The sequence below is a fragment of the Caretta caretta genome, chromosome 9, assembly GCF_965140235.1.
Source record: "Caretta caretta isolate rCarCar2 chromosome 9, rCarCar1.hap1, whole genome shotgun sequence".
Lineage (NCBI taxonomy): Eukaryota > Metazoa > Chordata > Testudines > Cheloniidae > Caretta > Caretta caretta.
Window position 1 is genome coordinate 89,858,285 of NC_134214.1, and position 15,585 is coordinate 89,873,869.

The 15,585-nt window shown below is 42.1% G+C and overlaps 1 protein-coding gene and 1 long non-coding RNA gene across 2 annotated transcripts; one reads left to right on the forward strand and one right to left on the reverse strand.

Annotated features, from left to right (window-relative positions):
• Positions 1-87: 87 nt before the first annotated feature.
• On the forward strand, positions 88-10,788 carry UPF3B (UPF3B regulator of nonsense mediated mRNA decay). Its single transcript, XM_048863102.2, has 10 exons — positions 88-504; positions 1,275-1,381; positions 1,525-1,631; positions 2,980-3,078; positions 3,733-3,843; positions 4,410-4,453; positions 5,512-5,700; positions 6,215-6,375; positions 8,269-8,581; positions 9,607-10,788. The coding sequence occupies exons 1-10, from the start codon at positions 385-387 to the stop codon at positions 9,751-9,753; spliced, it is 1,398 nt and encodes a 465-aa protein (XP_048719059.1). The 5' UTR covers positions 88-384; the 3' UTR covers positions 9,754-10,788.
• Positions 10,203-15,555, reverse strand: LOC142073239 (uncharacterized). The gene is made up of 2 exons (XR_012670013.1): positions 14,339-15,555; positions 10,203-13,631 (listed from the first exon to the last, which is right to left on the reverse strand). It is a non-coding gene; the product is annotated as an uncharacterized LOC142073239 (long non-coding RNA).
• Between the last annotated feature and the right edge of the window lie 30 nt (positions 15,556-15,585).

Consider the following 15,585-nt stretch of genomic DNA (forward strand, 5'->3'; position numbering starts at 1 on the left):
GCCCCACGGCGCCGCCTACCCAGCATGCATCACGGCGGCGTGCCGCCGCCATTGTGCCGAGGCAAAGACCGCTGGAAGTGTCACGAGTACAACAGCGATAGGGCGGGGCTACGTTCCCCTCAGTGACAGCGTCCCACTAGGCGTGCTACGGGCGCCGGGAACTTCCCATGGCCCCCATGACCGGCCTGCTGGGAGCAAGCCGGGAGCGGTCGCCCCCGTTGGCCCCAGTGCATGCCGGGAGCTCCCATCCCCCCGGGGCTGTGTCCTTGAGGAGGCGCCTCCGGAGCGAGGCGGTGGTTCGTGGCCCTTTAAGGCTGTGATCCCGCGAGAGGCGCCGCGGCCAATGGGCGAGAGGGGGCGTGGCTCGGTGGGCCGGAGGACGGGATGAAGGAGGATAAGGAGAACACTAGGCCTAAGGAGAAGCGGGCGCCCGGGGCCCCCCTGGATCTCCGGGGGGGCGGGGAGCCCGAGCGGCCCAAGGACAAGAAGGAGACGCTCAGCAAGGTGAGGCTGGGGGCGGGGCCGTCCCGCGTCGTTGGGGGAGCGGCTTCAGCCCCTGCCTGGGCCCCGCCGAGGTTTCAGTCGAGCCCCGTGCCCGTGCGGAGCGCCGCGGGCCCCAGCGCCTCAACGCCCGGACGGGGCCTGTGGTCGCTGTTCTGGGGGTGGGGCCATGCGGGGGCAGGGCGCCCGGGGTAACCCCTTACAAACGCGGCGGGTGCCCGGCGGCGTTTCGTTTTCCGGGGCCCAGCCTGGGATACCGAGGTCTGAGCCCCCTTGGCGCTCGCGTGGCGTTGTGAGTGTTGTCAGCAGGGCCTGGGTGGCAGCCGGACCCACTCGCCACCACTTGGGAACTGTTTGGCCCAAGTCACCTGCTCGGAGCAGCACAGGCCGTTAGTGGTAGACTAGGGAACGGAGCTCAGGAATCTTTCCTTTGAATTTCTTGCTCTAATCACTGAACCACGTTTCCTTACTTGGGGCCTGAGACTGCTCCCTTTGGGAAGTGAGTAGGAGTCTTTTCTTTGATTTAAGTGGGAGCTGGATCAGGCCCCCAGTCTTTCTGTGCTTCATTGAAGAATTGTGATGTTTCTAGGTCACTCAGTACTTTGGATATAAAAATGGCATTGAAGTTATGCTGGGTGAAATTTCACCCATCTCCTCATGAGCCACAGTTGTCGACTTAGCTCTGTTATCCTACAGCATCTTTCAAATAACAAATCTGAAATAAAGTCAGGGGCAGATACTAATTTACACTCTCTTAAAATTCTTGTGTTAAGGTGGTAATTCGACGCTTGCCTCCCAGTTTGACCAAGGAACAACTTGAAGAACATCTTCAGCCTTTGCCTGAACATGACTATTTTGAATTCTTTGCTAACGATTCCAGGTACAACACTTCAAGTTTCAATTTTTTCATGTAACTCTAGTATGTCAATTAATTTACACTTGTCTATAGTGTGTATAGTTAAAATCATGAGCAACTAGCCAACTTCATTTCCTTACACATTACTATTTTTTGTCCTTTTGCAGTTTGTATCCTCACATGTTTTCCAGAGCATACATCAACTTTAAAAACCAAGAAGACATAGTACTGTTCAGGGATCGTTTTGATGGTTATGTTTTTGTTGATCACAAAGGCAAGTAAACATAAAACTTGGTTATATACTAAAATGTTTGTATATCAGATATATTAGATGACATTTAGGCGATTGTCAAGTAGTTTATTCCCAGATTTTTTCTTATTGTACGCTTTCTTTTAGTGCCATAATTATACTTGGGCACCATATATTGCGATTAAATATATGGTGTCTGCATGTAGTCTTTTCGATAAACTTCATCACGCTTTGTGTAGTAGATTTTAAATATAGCTTAAAATAATAACAATAAATCCCCCTTTTTAAAGCAGTATTAGTGCTAAATTTTTTAAACAAACTGCTTAAGGGGAATTCTAGCCCATTAGTAATTTACATGTATATAATCTAAGTTTAGTTAACAATATACTGAACTGACACTTACGTGGTTTGTTGGGAGCATTCAGCATCTAATACTAAAGCTTATTGGTGTTTTTGCTGATATCCTCTAACATGTATATTCTGGGTGAAATTCTGGCTCCACGGGAGTCTTGCCACTGTTTCCAATTGACTTCCATGGGGCCAGAATTTCACCCTTAAACTCTTGTTTTATTTGGATATTTTTATAGGTGTATTTTTTAAGAGAGATTTTACTTTTAATTTTTTTATTTTTCATCTTCCACCAACCAGTTGCTTTTTGTGAAATGGAGCTATGACAATTGAAGTCTCAGTTATTCAGAAGGCATTTAAATTACCTAGATTCTCTGAGACTACTCTTCCCCCCCCCCCTTAGACATGGTAATTCACTATATATATACCTTACGTGGTAGATACATTGAATCCATGCAACTTTTATTATGTTTCTTCTGAAAGACACCCTTGAAAATCAAGTTCTCTGTTCTGCATGGACGTTTTGTCAATCATATTGGATTTTGTCAAGAACAGACATTTCCCCTTTCTCCATGTTCCCAGTTGAACACACAGTGTTCTCCCCCCGCCCAGTGAATGAAGCAGGAATTGCGGGGGGGAGGAGGGAACAGTATGTCGTCATAATGCATAAATATCAGGATGTTGAATTAAGGCTACCTGAGCAACCTTAGCTCTGGCATTTCTTAACTTTTGAGTATTACATTTTGCAACTTTAACTTTCTTTTAATGTAATTTTGTATGTATTTTGTGTATAGCCTGGAAAGTGCTTTGAGACCATCTTGCGATGAAAGGGTTATAAATAATGTGTTTATATATCTGATCACATGACAAATTTCATAGCTGCTATCAATTTATCTGTTCTAATATTGTTTCTTATAAACACACCCCAGCGTCCCTCCTCCAATATAATACACTGTCAAGATTTTAGTGTTTTGTTTTTTTTTACCTTGGTGATTAAACAGTTTTAACATTTCACTATTAACAGGTCAGGAGTATGCTGCCATAGTTGAATTTGCACCTTTCCAAAAATCTGCAAAAAAGAAGAATAAGAAAAAGGATGCCAAAACTGGGACTATTGATGATGGTATAACTACTAGAATTGTTTGTTTCATGCATGAATATGTGGAGATTTATGTGGTGCATGGTATCTGATAACAGAAATTTGAATTTATTTTGACTGTGTGGTGTCCTAGTGTAACAAAATAATGTTTGATACTAAACACTTAACATGCAACAATTACATTTCTTTTTTTTTTTTTTTTTTCAAAATAACTTGTCTATTGTACTATAACAAAAGTACTTATGGTATTATTGATATTATGATAGTACCTAGTGGGCCCCCGGCAAGGTATAGGGTCCTGTTGTACTAGGTAACGCCCACACATGTAATGAAAAGATGGTCCCTGTCTCAGTTAGCTTTTGCAGGCTTGGTACACGAAAAGAAAAACAGACAACTGCAAAACCAGTAAAATGTCTTAATAAGCACACTATGGAATAACGTTGTTAAAATCTTGCATTATTACTATTAATTATGTACTTTACAAAACATAACCCGACATAGTCCCTGCCTCAGAGTTTGATTTAACTTGGCTAAAGACAAATATCGAGCAGCAGCTCATAAGACTATATGACCCATTCTTGTTTGTTCATAAGTTTGAAAATGCAGAGTGACTATTGAAACTCCCAGAAGAGGGGTCAGTATGTGTATTTTGTAGCACAAACCGATCTTTCTCTCCAGACCCAGAGTATAAGAAGTTTTTGGAAAGTTACAGTGCAGATGATGAAAAGTTAACATCAACTCCTGAAACTCTACTAGAGGAAATAGAGGCAAGAAACAAAGAGTTAATAGGTATGAAAACTTATATCTTAAATGTGAACCTCTTCTCGCAGTATAGGAAAACATATGACGTACAATATTTTGTAGGTTTACGACTTTTGAACTTTGGGGACTCTACATTCCTTTTTAGATCATTTAGTATCATTAAGTCCTTAGAGTAATACTACAAGTGAAGATCTACTTTTATTCATCTTTGCTCCAGTCCCTCTTTTTAGTTTAAATTGGATATTGTAATCTTCTCCGCTATGTATACTAAACACTTGTGTTATGTGCTGTTAAATTCCAGTAATGGGTGCATTGGCTCCTTTAATATTAGTACTGTGGGATGGGAAGTGATACATGAATGTAAGTTATGACTCATTTAGTTTAGCTAAAATATTACACGAGGAGACGTAGCCATTTATAAGCAAATGAAGGGTATACATTTCAAGAAGAGAGAGAGAGAAGTTGTGGTACAATAAGACTGAAACTGAGCAAAACCAAATATAGACTGAGATAAGTCTTTCCCATCTAACTTATGAAAACATATCTTGATATTTGTAAAGGCAAAAATATTTATATTCTTAATGTTTATTTAGCTAAAAAGACAACTCCCCTTCTGAACTTCTTGAAAAACAAACAGGTATGATTTCTCTGTATAATCTATGTAGAATCTTTTTTGGTTACAGTTTTTGATAATTTGCTCTTAAAACTTTGTGTATGTACAGTGATGTCTGTATAGCAAGATTTTTCTTTTGTGGTAAATGGATCTAAAGACCTTGTTTTAAATAATTCTCCCAGAGCTACAGAATTGTTCAGGTAGGTGGGAGCACTTCCTGCTTCCTTTTCTCCTCAGAAAAAAGTTGTGAAACATTTTTTTAAAAAGACTGGGAGGGGGAGGAAATGTCCTACAACTGTTTTTTATGCTACAGGACTGAATCCATGTTGCTCAGCAGATGTATTAGATATATCTAATGGTATATGTAGATATATCTGATGGTAAGTGTAGTGGAGCAGATCCAGCAGGGAAGCTGGACATGCTTGCAGAGGAAAAATGTAGTGTGTACAGGGCCTTAGTCTAATGATTATAATCAGGTTTAAAATGGGATGGGGTTTTCTTGTACTCTTTATCCCAAATACTTGGTATAACCTGGGTTCATGCTTAACAAACTGTTTAGCGGGGGATTGATACTGGCTCCCAGAGTATTGATATCAAGCTATATTTTGGTTAATATGGTGGCTTAATAACAGTCCTTGTCTCAGTGGAACACTGAGTCATGTGAGCTGCAGCTGTGTGATTGGCAAGCCATATTCTGTTTAAAATACTGTTTGTAGCTACCAGGACTGAAATTAATGCCCTCTTGGTGATTTCTCTCTTATGAACCTATTTTTCTTCCAGGTGTGTGTAACTTTTTAGGGTGGGTTCTGATGTGTGGGTGTTTTCATTTGAACTTCCATTAAAATATGGAGTTAATGATTTCTGAAATATACATAGGTATACATATAATGCTGCTCCAGTGAATTTTGAAGCTTTCAATAAGTTGCTTAAAAGAAGGGTACAAAGGGGAGACGCAATGTTTTATAAAGCAGTATATTTTAGAGAATTTTGTGTCATTTCAGGACATGGTATCTTATGGAACTTTTAAAAGTAACTTTTTCTAATGTGGGAAATGTGATTTCCCCCCCCCCCCCCCCTTCCAGAGACTGAGAGAAGAAAAAAGAGAGGAGAGGAGAAGAAGGGAACTGGAAAGAAAAAGACAAAGAGAAGAAGAAAGGAGGAAATGGAAAGAAGAAGAAAGAAGGAAGAGAAAAGAAGCAGAAAAACTGAAGAAAGTTGACAAATGCCCAGAGAAAGAAAGGGATAAATCAAAGGATGAACCAAAGATTAAAGTACAGAACATGTCATTGATATAGACTTTTCCTCCCCCTTCCCTGTAAAAGTTGCATAAAAATGTGTTCACTGAATACGTAACCAAGAGTAATTCATGATCTTGTAGGTGTAGACTAGTTATTTCATAATGTTCATGCTTTTATTAAAGTACAGTAAAGATTTGTATGTTGTTAGTTTCTTTATCTCTAATAAGAAATTTTCATTTGAATACGTGTGTCTATGCTTTTGTTCCTCAGAACATATGAATTTAATATAATCTGGGTAACTGGATATATTTGATCTTGTTCTCATATTGTACAGGGGAAATGAATCCTATTCTGGGATTGGGATCATTATTTTAGTTGTAGACGTTATTACCTCTGAGCATAGTGAGTATGGAATTAACTAGTTACATATTTGAATATTTCTCATGTTAAGCAGAAGTCACTTCAACCGAGTAGCTGAATTATACTGTGCTACAGAGTAGAATTAGAATGAGCCTTTGATTAAAAAGAACATGTGTTTTCTTCACAGCTACTTAAGAAACCAGAGAAAGATGAAAGAGACTTGGAGAAAAAGGAAAAGTTCAAGAAACTGGAAAAAGAAAACGTGAGGGAGGAAAAAGCTGCTGGCACGCTAAGCAGTGTGTCAGCCAAACGATCCGATGGAGAAACTAAAGAAGAGAAGGGAAAAAAGTTAGTTAGTATTCCAGTACTTAGTACAATACGGACCCCTTTTACATGCGGATGTCGGGAGTCCAACCGTATGACGGCATGTTAACAGACCATGGGTTAAGAGGGCCATGCTGAAAAAAGTGTCTATGATTCACTTAGAAAAAAACGCTGTTATTTTTTGCTCTTTCTGGCTCACATTTTTTTTCTTATGAAGTCTGTCATTCACCGCAGATGAAACGCGTTGGCAGCCAATTCATCGGCTCATCGGCTTTCTCCAAAAATTGATACCTGCGCTATGCCATGACGCTTTTTAAAACTACTTATAAGCCCCTTGCTGGCTTGGAATGATTCATCCCCCGTTAAATTTCCAAATCTTGTTGCTTGGGCATGAAGAATTGACCCACTCAGCGGCATTCCTTTCAGCCTTTCCTGAGCAAACCCCATGGGCATGGCTTTGTCTGTTGTGGGTTTTGCTGACTAGTGCACACGTTTTCACTTGGGCCCCACGGCAGAATCAATATTTTTGTACAAAGCCATTCAGTTTAGGTTCATTTTTTAGCCATCCTCAGAGAGTAGATTCGGCAAGTCCAATATCTTTCGATACGTTGGCCTGGGTTTCTCCACTATTTACTCGATCTATTGCCGCTAGCTTTTCTTCTACAGTGTAGGAATGCTGACACTTGCCCTCTGCCATTATATTAGGCCTACGGTTAAAATTTTGTAATGTAGTATACATATTACTATATAACTCTCTAGCATGACAATGACTAAGTGTACATGATACGTATTTACCAATATCGGTAAAGATGTACAACATGTTTCCGCTCCGCACTTCCTGTCAGTTTCTATGTCAGCGAGTTAGTGAGCAAATCTGTAGTGCTACATAGCAAGTTCCTGTACCGCGTGTTAACGAGTCTCACATGTTAAATAGGTAGCACTGGGAGGCATGGCGCAACCACATGTTAAGCGGGTTCGTGCGTAAACAGGTCTGTACTGTATATATGACTTACCGGAAAAACCCAACCCTTCTAGACTAGTAATTTAAAACTTACGGTGCGCTGTTCTGGAACAGCTTTTAAATTCAAATGAAGTAATGTTTCTGATCTGAATTGTCTAGGAGAGTGTACTCATAATCAGGGGTGGGGGGAGGTCCGTCTGGACTTGAACTATTTCATATCTGTTCATTTAATAAACAAATTTTAGTGTTTTATCAATAATACTTGGCCTTTCAATTGAAGATATTTACAAATGGAGCCCAGCTCAGGAGGCACAGCCCTTTGGCAAAGATGGCTTTAAGCCACCTCTGTGCCCTCCAAATTCTGGGGCTGGCTTTGGGGTTCCAGTCTCTAGCATAAATGAGAACAGCTCCATAGATTGCACTTATAGCAGCTTCTGGGAGCACAGGGGCTACTTTAAGTCCACAATACTCATAATGCAGATCTCTTTAGAGGCCTTGGCAGGAAGGAAAAATATGGCCGTTCTTATGCCAGAATGCAGCCCAGAATGACAACCATGTGCTGCAATTACTAATCCTCACAACATCCATGTGATGTATACAGGTGTGGGTTTCCCCCATGTGTCAGAGGAATGAGACAGAGATTTAAGTAATTTCCAAGGCCACAGAGGGAGTTAGTCAGCTATGTGGCTAGAACTGTGGAACTTCCTACCTGTAGTGTTCTCACTCATTATCAAGGATTACATCCTCACTGCAGTTATTTCTGTATTTGTAGTAAAATATGACTAGCTTCTAGGATAAAGGCTTCTAGGATATTTTAACTCTTGTCTAAAATCTACAAATCAGTGTCTCACAACATTGATGCAAATTTGGAGCTGTAGTATTGATTACACAGATCTGTGATTTTGATTATCCAATCTTCTAAGCTTAATTTCTCGCTGTGTGTTTGTTTCATACAGATCTGAAGATGAATATGGAAAAGATTACAGGGACCGGGAGAGAGACTTTGAAAGAGAGAGAGAATATGAGAGACTGCAGCGGGAGAAACAGAGACGCCAAGACGAAGAGCGTCGTAGGCAGAAGGAACGCTTTGAGAAAGAAAAAGTTTTTAGAAGAAAAGAGGAAGAGGTGAAAAAGGAGATAAACTCACTCAGAGAGAAAGGAAGGAAAAGTGATCTTCCAGACTTTACAGGCAACACAGAAAAAGCTGAGAAAATAACCAAAGATGACAAAAAAGAGGATGCAGCTAAGAGAGATCGCATCAGAAACAAGGTGCTGGCTCTCTTTAAATTCACACCCGCTCTATAAGGCCTCGTTTTTGGTTTTATGGTAAATGTTAATTAAGGGGAGGGTCATGCTATTTCTTACCTTTTTGGAATTTTTTTTCTCCCTCATATAATAATTCAGCTGTAAACTTTGCTGTCATGTATGAGGGAAAAATAGACCGATCTTGTAAGCTTTGCTGCTGCTAAGATAAACTTAGTCTTGGCAAATTTCTTATTGCCTTTATAGGAATTATGTACAAATCCAGCTGTTACTGGCAAGTTCTGAACAAAAGTGAATAAATGTCTGTCCTGGTTTTGCCAGCAGATAAACGTTGGCTTTTTAACTTTTGTGTCACCAGAGAACTGATATGGTAGGACCAGATTCTTGCAGATGCTACGTGTGGGTTAATGCCAGAAAGTACATCTCTGTAAGCGAGAGAAAATGATATAGCAGGCAGCCACCCGTATTATACCTTCTCCAAAACACTGCAGAGGCTGCTGCGTCAGGTATAAGAGAGGCACACTGCTACGTAGTGTCACAGCACAGACCCCATGTTAATGTACATATAGTTCTGTATGCAGAATACCCCCAAAATATGTATTCCTTCCATTGATAGGAATACATCCAGTTTAGATGTGCATTAATTCTGCATTTGCAGCACCTACAGTGTATGCTTTTCATGTTTTAGTTAAAAAATTTTCCTTGGGAGAAGCTTTGAAATTTGCTCATGTGCTTGAAGAGGACAAACTGAATTGTTACTTAAAATATTATCATTGTGAATGCTTTAAAATACTTGGGTACATAATCTAAAGCAGCGTTCTCATCGGTGCTATTTCGGCAGTTACTCTTTGTCATTGAATTTGTAATGTTGGGTGTCACTGAATAATTAATAGTATTTTGGGAAAGTCTGAAGTGGTCTGTGTGGTGTGTTGTTTTTTTTTGTTTTTTTTTGTATCATCCCTTTAGAAATTATAGGAATTAGTATGATGCTTTGGCTATAAGACAGTCTGCTACCTTCTGATTTATTTCAGGATCGTCCAGCAATGCAGCTATACCAGCCAGGAGTTCGAAGTCGAAGTAGACTGTGTCCTTATGAAGACATTGCTACAAAGTCTGCAGACCAAGGAGCAGATAAAAAACAGGAAAGTGAGACCAGTAATACAAAAGAAGAGGAGTGATTAGCACACAGGCCTTATGTGTTCTGATTATCTAAGCAGCCAAAGAGCATGTACTACGCAATCCAGAAGTGCCTTCAAAGAGAAGGAACAAAGGAAGAAAAGGGGATATTGTGCTGTTGGATGTTTCTGGTTAAAGAACCTCAGAATTTGAAATGTGTTCTCATTGTTATTGGAATTTATTTTCATAGCATCAGACTACAATGGAGAAGAAATGTTTGCAGTTTGCAAAGTAGAAAAGCTTTTTGTGGCCTTAAGTATGAGAAATGTGAGTTATGTGGTCAGGAGGAATGACACCTGGATCTAAAACCAGAGCTCTTTTGTAAAGTGGTCCTGAACCAGTGTGTGTTACACTTAAAAAGAGCAGCAAAGTTAAAGCTGCAGTTTTGCTCAAAAAGAGGAGCAAAGTTAAAGCTGCAGTTTTGCTCAAAAGCTAACATCCTATATTGCTATGCTGTGAGGTGTTTGGTCTGAGACTACAATAGTTACAAATAAACACTGTAATCCTAGCACTAAAACAGAGTTCTCAGACTGTGGTAGCTGGGTCATCAGTGATCTGGAGAAGCCTTTCCTGGTTTTCTGCAGAACAAACCTTTTCAAGATAGAAGCAGTAGGAAGTTTGGAAAGTGGGGAGAGGCCTTATAAAGAATCTTCCATGTAGGAAGTGGGTTACTGAATGAAATAGTTGAACTAAAAGATTGCAGTGTAGGAATAATTTTATTACTGGGTATTTCTTTTTTCGATAAATTGTCATGTAATGTCTGTCTACCTACACTGAAACAATTTTTTTTTAATTCAGTATAGCTGTGTAAAGCGTTTGATTCTTTTCAAGCATTCCCTCTTGTTTTCAGTGTCTTAAAAGTAGGAAACGTGTCATTTCAATCTCTGCTTCATATTTCCTGATCCATTGGAGTGTTATTTCACTGCCCAGAAGAAACTTCACCAATAATGATCCTCTTGAAGCTAGCAAGTTTTAGCCTTAGCTGTTTTGTACTAAAACCAATAAAATATCTCAAAAATTAAAGATACTTTAACTTATTTGTCTTCAGTGAGACTTTTCTGTTTAGGGGCATGACACAGAGCTAGCCTTATCTCATGAACTGTATTTATCCTTTATCAAAGCTTTTCACACTAATATTGTACATTAGTTAAGATTGTCAAATGGCTTCAAACTCAATAACAAAAAATCCCTGTACTCTGCGGAGAACAACCGAGAATACTAAACTAATATATATCACTGTAGCTAAATTACAGTGCATAATGTTACTTTACAAAAAAAACCCAAACCTGTAAAAATAAAACTGTTAGTGGAGAGAAACCTTCCAAATGCAGAAATGAGTCTTTCCTTTACTACTATTAAAAACTCCACCTTTCCCCTACTTTTCTCCTAAAAGGCCCATCTAACATTTAAGAAAAACCAAAACTCCACATCGGTTAGCAGCGAGGGAATAGCCACAATGGTCTTCTCTCTTTCCTTGGTGGCTGGCTGATCTTATTCAAAGATGACACAGCAAGAGAGGTGGGCCTAATGATATTTTCTTCTCGGAGTCCAGAGTAATTTGTCATAATCATTAGTTCATGAGAATAAGAAGGTTGGAAGAAGTTTGATCTCCAAATTCCATTTGCTGCACCTCTGTAATCACAAATAACCAAACGCTATTCTCTTAAACTGAATGTAGGTATTTCCTTTCAGACCGTTATATACAGATCTTTGAATTAAATACTACCTACCAAAACCCTTTGAAAAAGCAGTGCTCTCTATTTCTGAGGTACCATATAATGCAGTCAGAATTGGAATCTTTCAAGGTAACCAATTTTCATCGCAAATTGTATTTGAATTATTTTTTAACCATTGAAGATAAAATGTCTGTAACTAGTAACACTTCCTTTCCTTGCTTGTACTAGCTGTGCTCAATCTCATTTTACCAGAGCCAGATGTTTTAGCAGAGCCACTCAACAGGCTATCCCATAATTTATCATTACATACTTTCTTTCAACTTCCTATCTGGTACAGTTACTGGCAGACAGGAAACTGGACTAGCTAGACCACTAATCTGACCTGGTCTGGTTTCTTAGATTCCAAGGCAAAAAGTGAACATTGTGATAATGTAGTATGACCTCCTGTATAACAGGACATAGAACTTTTAGAAAAACATACACAATTTTAAAATCAAGATTGGATGTGATGGAGAATCCTCCATGACCCTTGGTAAACTGTTACAGTGATTAATTACTGTCAGAAAATTATACCTTATTTCTAGTCTGTCTAGTTTCTGCTTCCAGTCATTGGATCATATTATACCTCTTTCTGCTAGACAGAAGACCCCTGTTAAATATTTGTTCCCTATGTAGATACATATACCCTGTAATCAAGTCACCCCTTAACCTTCTCTTTGTTAAACAAAATAGGTTGTTATGATTTTGATATTCTTAACATTGACTTCAGAGTGGCTATATAATTGGTAAAAGATTGGAATGGGCCCCAAATTCTGATTTGGGGGGCGGGGGGATGTTGTTTGCCTTTAAGCTTTTAAATGTTCATCTTGAAATATATCCCATTCCTTTTGACTCCTTGCATACTAAGGTTGTGATTAGTGATCTGTTCCCTACAAAGGTGGACGGTAACTTGATTACTGCTGTAAACAGGTTGTAGTAACAATTTCACCTTTCCATAATCACAATTAGGATGGTGATATTTCTCAGCAAATTATATATGACACATAGCAATGCACAGGTTACCCAAGACAGCAGCAAAGTATATCTTACATTTACATAGCTCCTTTGGTCCACTATGATCCTAAAGCACTTCATGTACTCTACAAACTGATTTCCAAATTATTGAATACACAGAGATCACTTCTTGCAAAGAAGTTAGCTCAAGGGTGCAACATCAGCTTATTTCAAAGCTCAGAGCAACACTCCACAGTAGTTTGTTTGGAAAAAAAAGTTCAGGAGTTTAGGAAAGCAGAAAGTTAACTACTGGAGTTGCGATTGGGCTCCAACAGGAAGGTTAGCTGCAGCAATCCCCTACAAAAAGTAGTAGGGGGGTATTTAATTACTGCAAATCTTTATATGCTTTATATGTCTGCTGAGATAAAGGTGACATTTCTAGCAGCAAACTACCCCCCACTCTTGTGGTAGGAAATGGTTTAAGTCAGATTCAGAGGAGGGGGAGTGTGAGCTACTGACTCCATTATAGCTTTTCTGCTCATGCCCCTTGTGCTCCTTTAGGGGTCTGTCTACGCTGGCAGAGTTACATCGCTGGCAGTTACACCGCTGCCCAGCACTGTGGCGGATAGGGGAAGGGAGGGTCCCAGGAGGAGGTGTGGTCCCGGGACGGTTAAAGATTTGTGTATGTCCAGGTATCATATGCAACCTTGTCCTTTGGAGTACAGTGCAGTGGGTACTGTACTTCAGCAAGGCTAAACTGCAGTGTTGAGTGCAGTGGGTACCAGGAATCCACAGGGCTGGACTGTGATGGGACAGGAGTGGAATGCGACGGGCACAGACTGGAGCCAGGAGGTTGATCAGGGTGTGCTGGCGGTGTCTGGGGGGCGCATGGGAAAGAGTTTTGTGAGGGTGGCTGCAGGGGTGGACGGGCGCGGAGCTGCTGGGTTTGCAGTGGTAGTAGTGCTTGGAGTGTGTCTGCCTGGAGCTCCGTAACATTTAAGAGTTGTTCCGTGGCTTCTGGCGCGCCATGTTCTCCTTTCGGTCCCTCTTCTCGCTGTCCTGCCACTCCTTCAATTCTTGTTTTTCGGCCGTGGAGTGCATCATGACATCACACAGAACGTCCTCTTTAGTTCTTCGTGGCCGCTTTCTAATTCTGCGCAGCCGTTCAGCCAGCAATAACAACGAGGGAGGCTGGGCTCCCAAGGTCATATCTGTGAAGCCAAAATGCAACATTTTACAGAAGCAGTATTGTGTGCAACACACAGACCACTGATCCAGTAATTTAAAACACAGCCACTATTCACATACCTGTCACTAACTGGCTGGCCCCAGGCAAGCACACATGAGCCACAAGACCCCCCAAAATGGAGAGTAACCACAGGGGCAGGGGAAATCAGTGTTCCAGGACCATACTGTACACTGGGCACGTGGCTCTTGGGGGAGAGCCAGCACTGTAGGGGGCCTTATAATCATTACTGTCCCCACATTTTCCATAGGCTGTGTTCATTAGGGAAGATACCTCGCTGCTGAGGGTGAGCAGGGAATCAAGGGAGGGTCTTCTCCAAGGGCTTCTGCCCTGTCCCTTATGCAGCTCACCTGTGTGCAGAATTTCCCCCCCACTCACACACACACCCCAGTGACAGCAGAGTGGCGCAGGAAAGTTATCCTTAATGGCGCAAGAAACAAAGCAGCTCTGCCAAAGAACCTGTGGTCTCAGATTCCCCAATATTTCCATAAGAGTTCTGTGGAGACCTCTGAGGCAGATTCCCAAGAAGTGAGGGAATCAATCAACACCCTGTTCTGCCACTCAGACTAGGCATGTGGTGGTACGTGCATCATACAAACACAAGCTTGCTTTCTGCAACCCTCCTGCCTCCATCAATTCACTTCAGCGATTCACAAAATCAAAGCCACTTACCAGGGGCCTCCTCCCCTATTTGTGCTTCGCCAAGCTCCGATAGCTGTGACGGGCTAGCCTCCTCCAGCATAAAGAAAAGCTCCTGGCTGCATGCATCTCTGACCTCCTAGTCATTCTCTGCCTCTAGGTCCTACTCCCCATCCTTGTCCAAGATTTCCTCCTGGCTCAGTTCACTCTCGACTGGCACGCAAGCCACTTAGTATCACAGTGGAGGTGGGGTCGCCATCGAGTATCGCGTCCAGCTCTTCATAGAACCAGGAGCTCATGGGCGCAGCACCGGAGCGGCGGTTTGCCTCCCACGCCTTGTGGTAGGCGTTGCCGCAGCTCCTTCACTTTGACCTGCACTGCAGTGTGTTCCAGTCATGGCCCCTTTCTGTCATGCATCATAAAATCTCTCCATAGGTATCATAATTTCTACGTCTGGAGTGCAGCTGGCACGGGACAGCCTCCTCTCCCCAAATGCTGCTGAAGTCCAGCAGCTCGGCATTGCTCCAAGCGGGGGATCGCCTGGTGCGTGGAGCAGACCTGGTCACCTGGAAAGATGCGCTGAGACCATTGCACCTGTCACCGAGCAAACAGGAAGGGGACTTTCAAAATTCCCAAGGAATTTAAGGGGTGGGGCTCACGCGTGGTCACCTGAGGGCTGGGCAGTAGAGTTCAAACCGATGACCAGAGAGGCGAGAACAGGCATTGTGGGACACCTGCCAGGGGCCAATTGCAGCGCTGTAATCGACCCGGGTGTCTCCACGGGCACAGCGGCCCTGTAGCCCCGGCGCAGAAAGCTCCGCAGCGCAGCAAGTGTGCAGTTTCTGCGCACTACGTGGCTTGGCAGTGGGCCCGCCTCGGGAGTTACGGCGCAGAAAGCTGCTTCCCTGCGCTGTAACGTGCTCGTGTAGACACGGCCTCAGTCCGCCCATCCAAATACTGGTGTGACCGACCTTGCCTAGCTGGGAAGCGCTGATCCCACACAAGTCCTGTGCCAGCAGCAAAGACGCAGGCCCTGCCCTGAGAAGCTCACAATGGAATGACAGCTGTGTAAGGCGAACTTTCTAAAAACTGCGGATGTCTCGCTTTTTTCATTTCCACCAAAAGGCAGGTTTTTGATGGTGAATTCTCTTGTATTTTAAGAAAACAGAAGATTTACTCAAGAATCAACCAGAATACATTAAGGCCCTGTCCCCTTGGGTTGGGGAGGTCCTACCACAACAACATGGAGAGTACTCAGCCTGGGGGGGGCGGTCTGATGG

Excerpts from the sequence above, each read along its gene's own strand:
- UPF3B (XM_048863102.2), top strand. The coding sequence starts at position 385 with ATGAAGGAGGATAAGGAGAACACTAGGCCTAAGGAGAAGCGGGCGCCC. Across the intron at positions 505-1,274 it reads AGAAGGAGACGCTCAGCAAG|GTGGTAATTCGACGCTTGCC; the intron begins GTGAGGCTGGGG and ends TCTTGTGTTAAG. Across the intron at positions 1,632-2,979 it reads TGTTTTTGTTGATCACAAAG|GTCAGGAGTATGCTGCCATA; the intron begins GCAAGTAAACAT and ends CACTATTAACAG.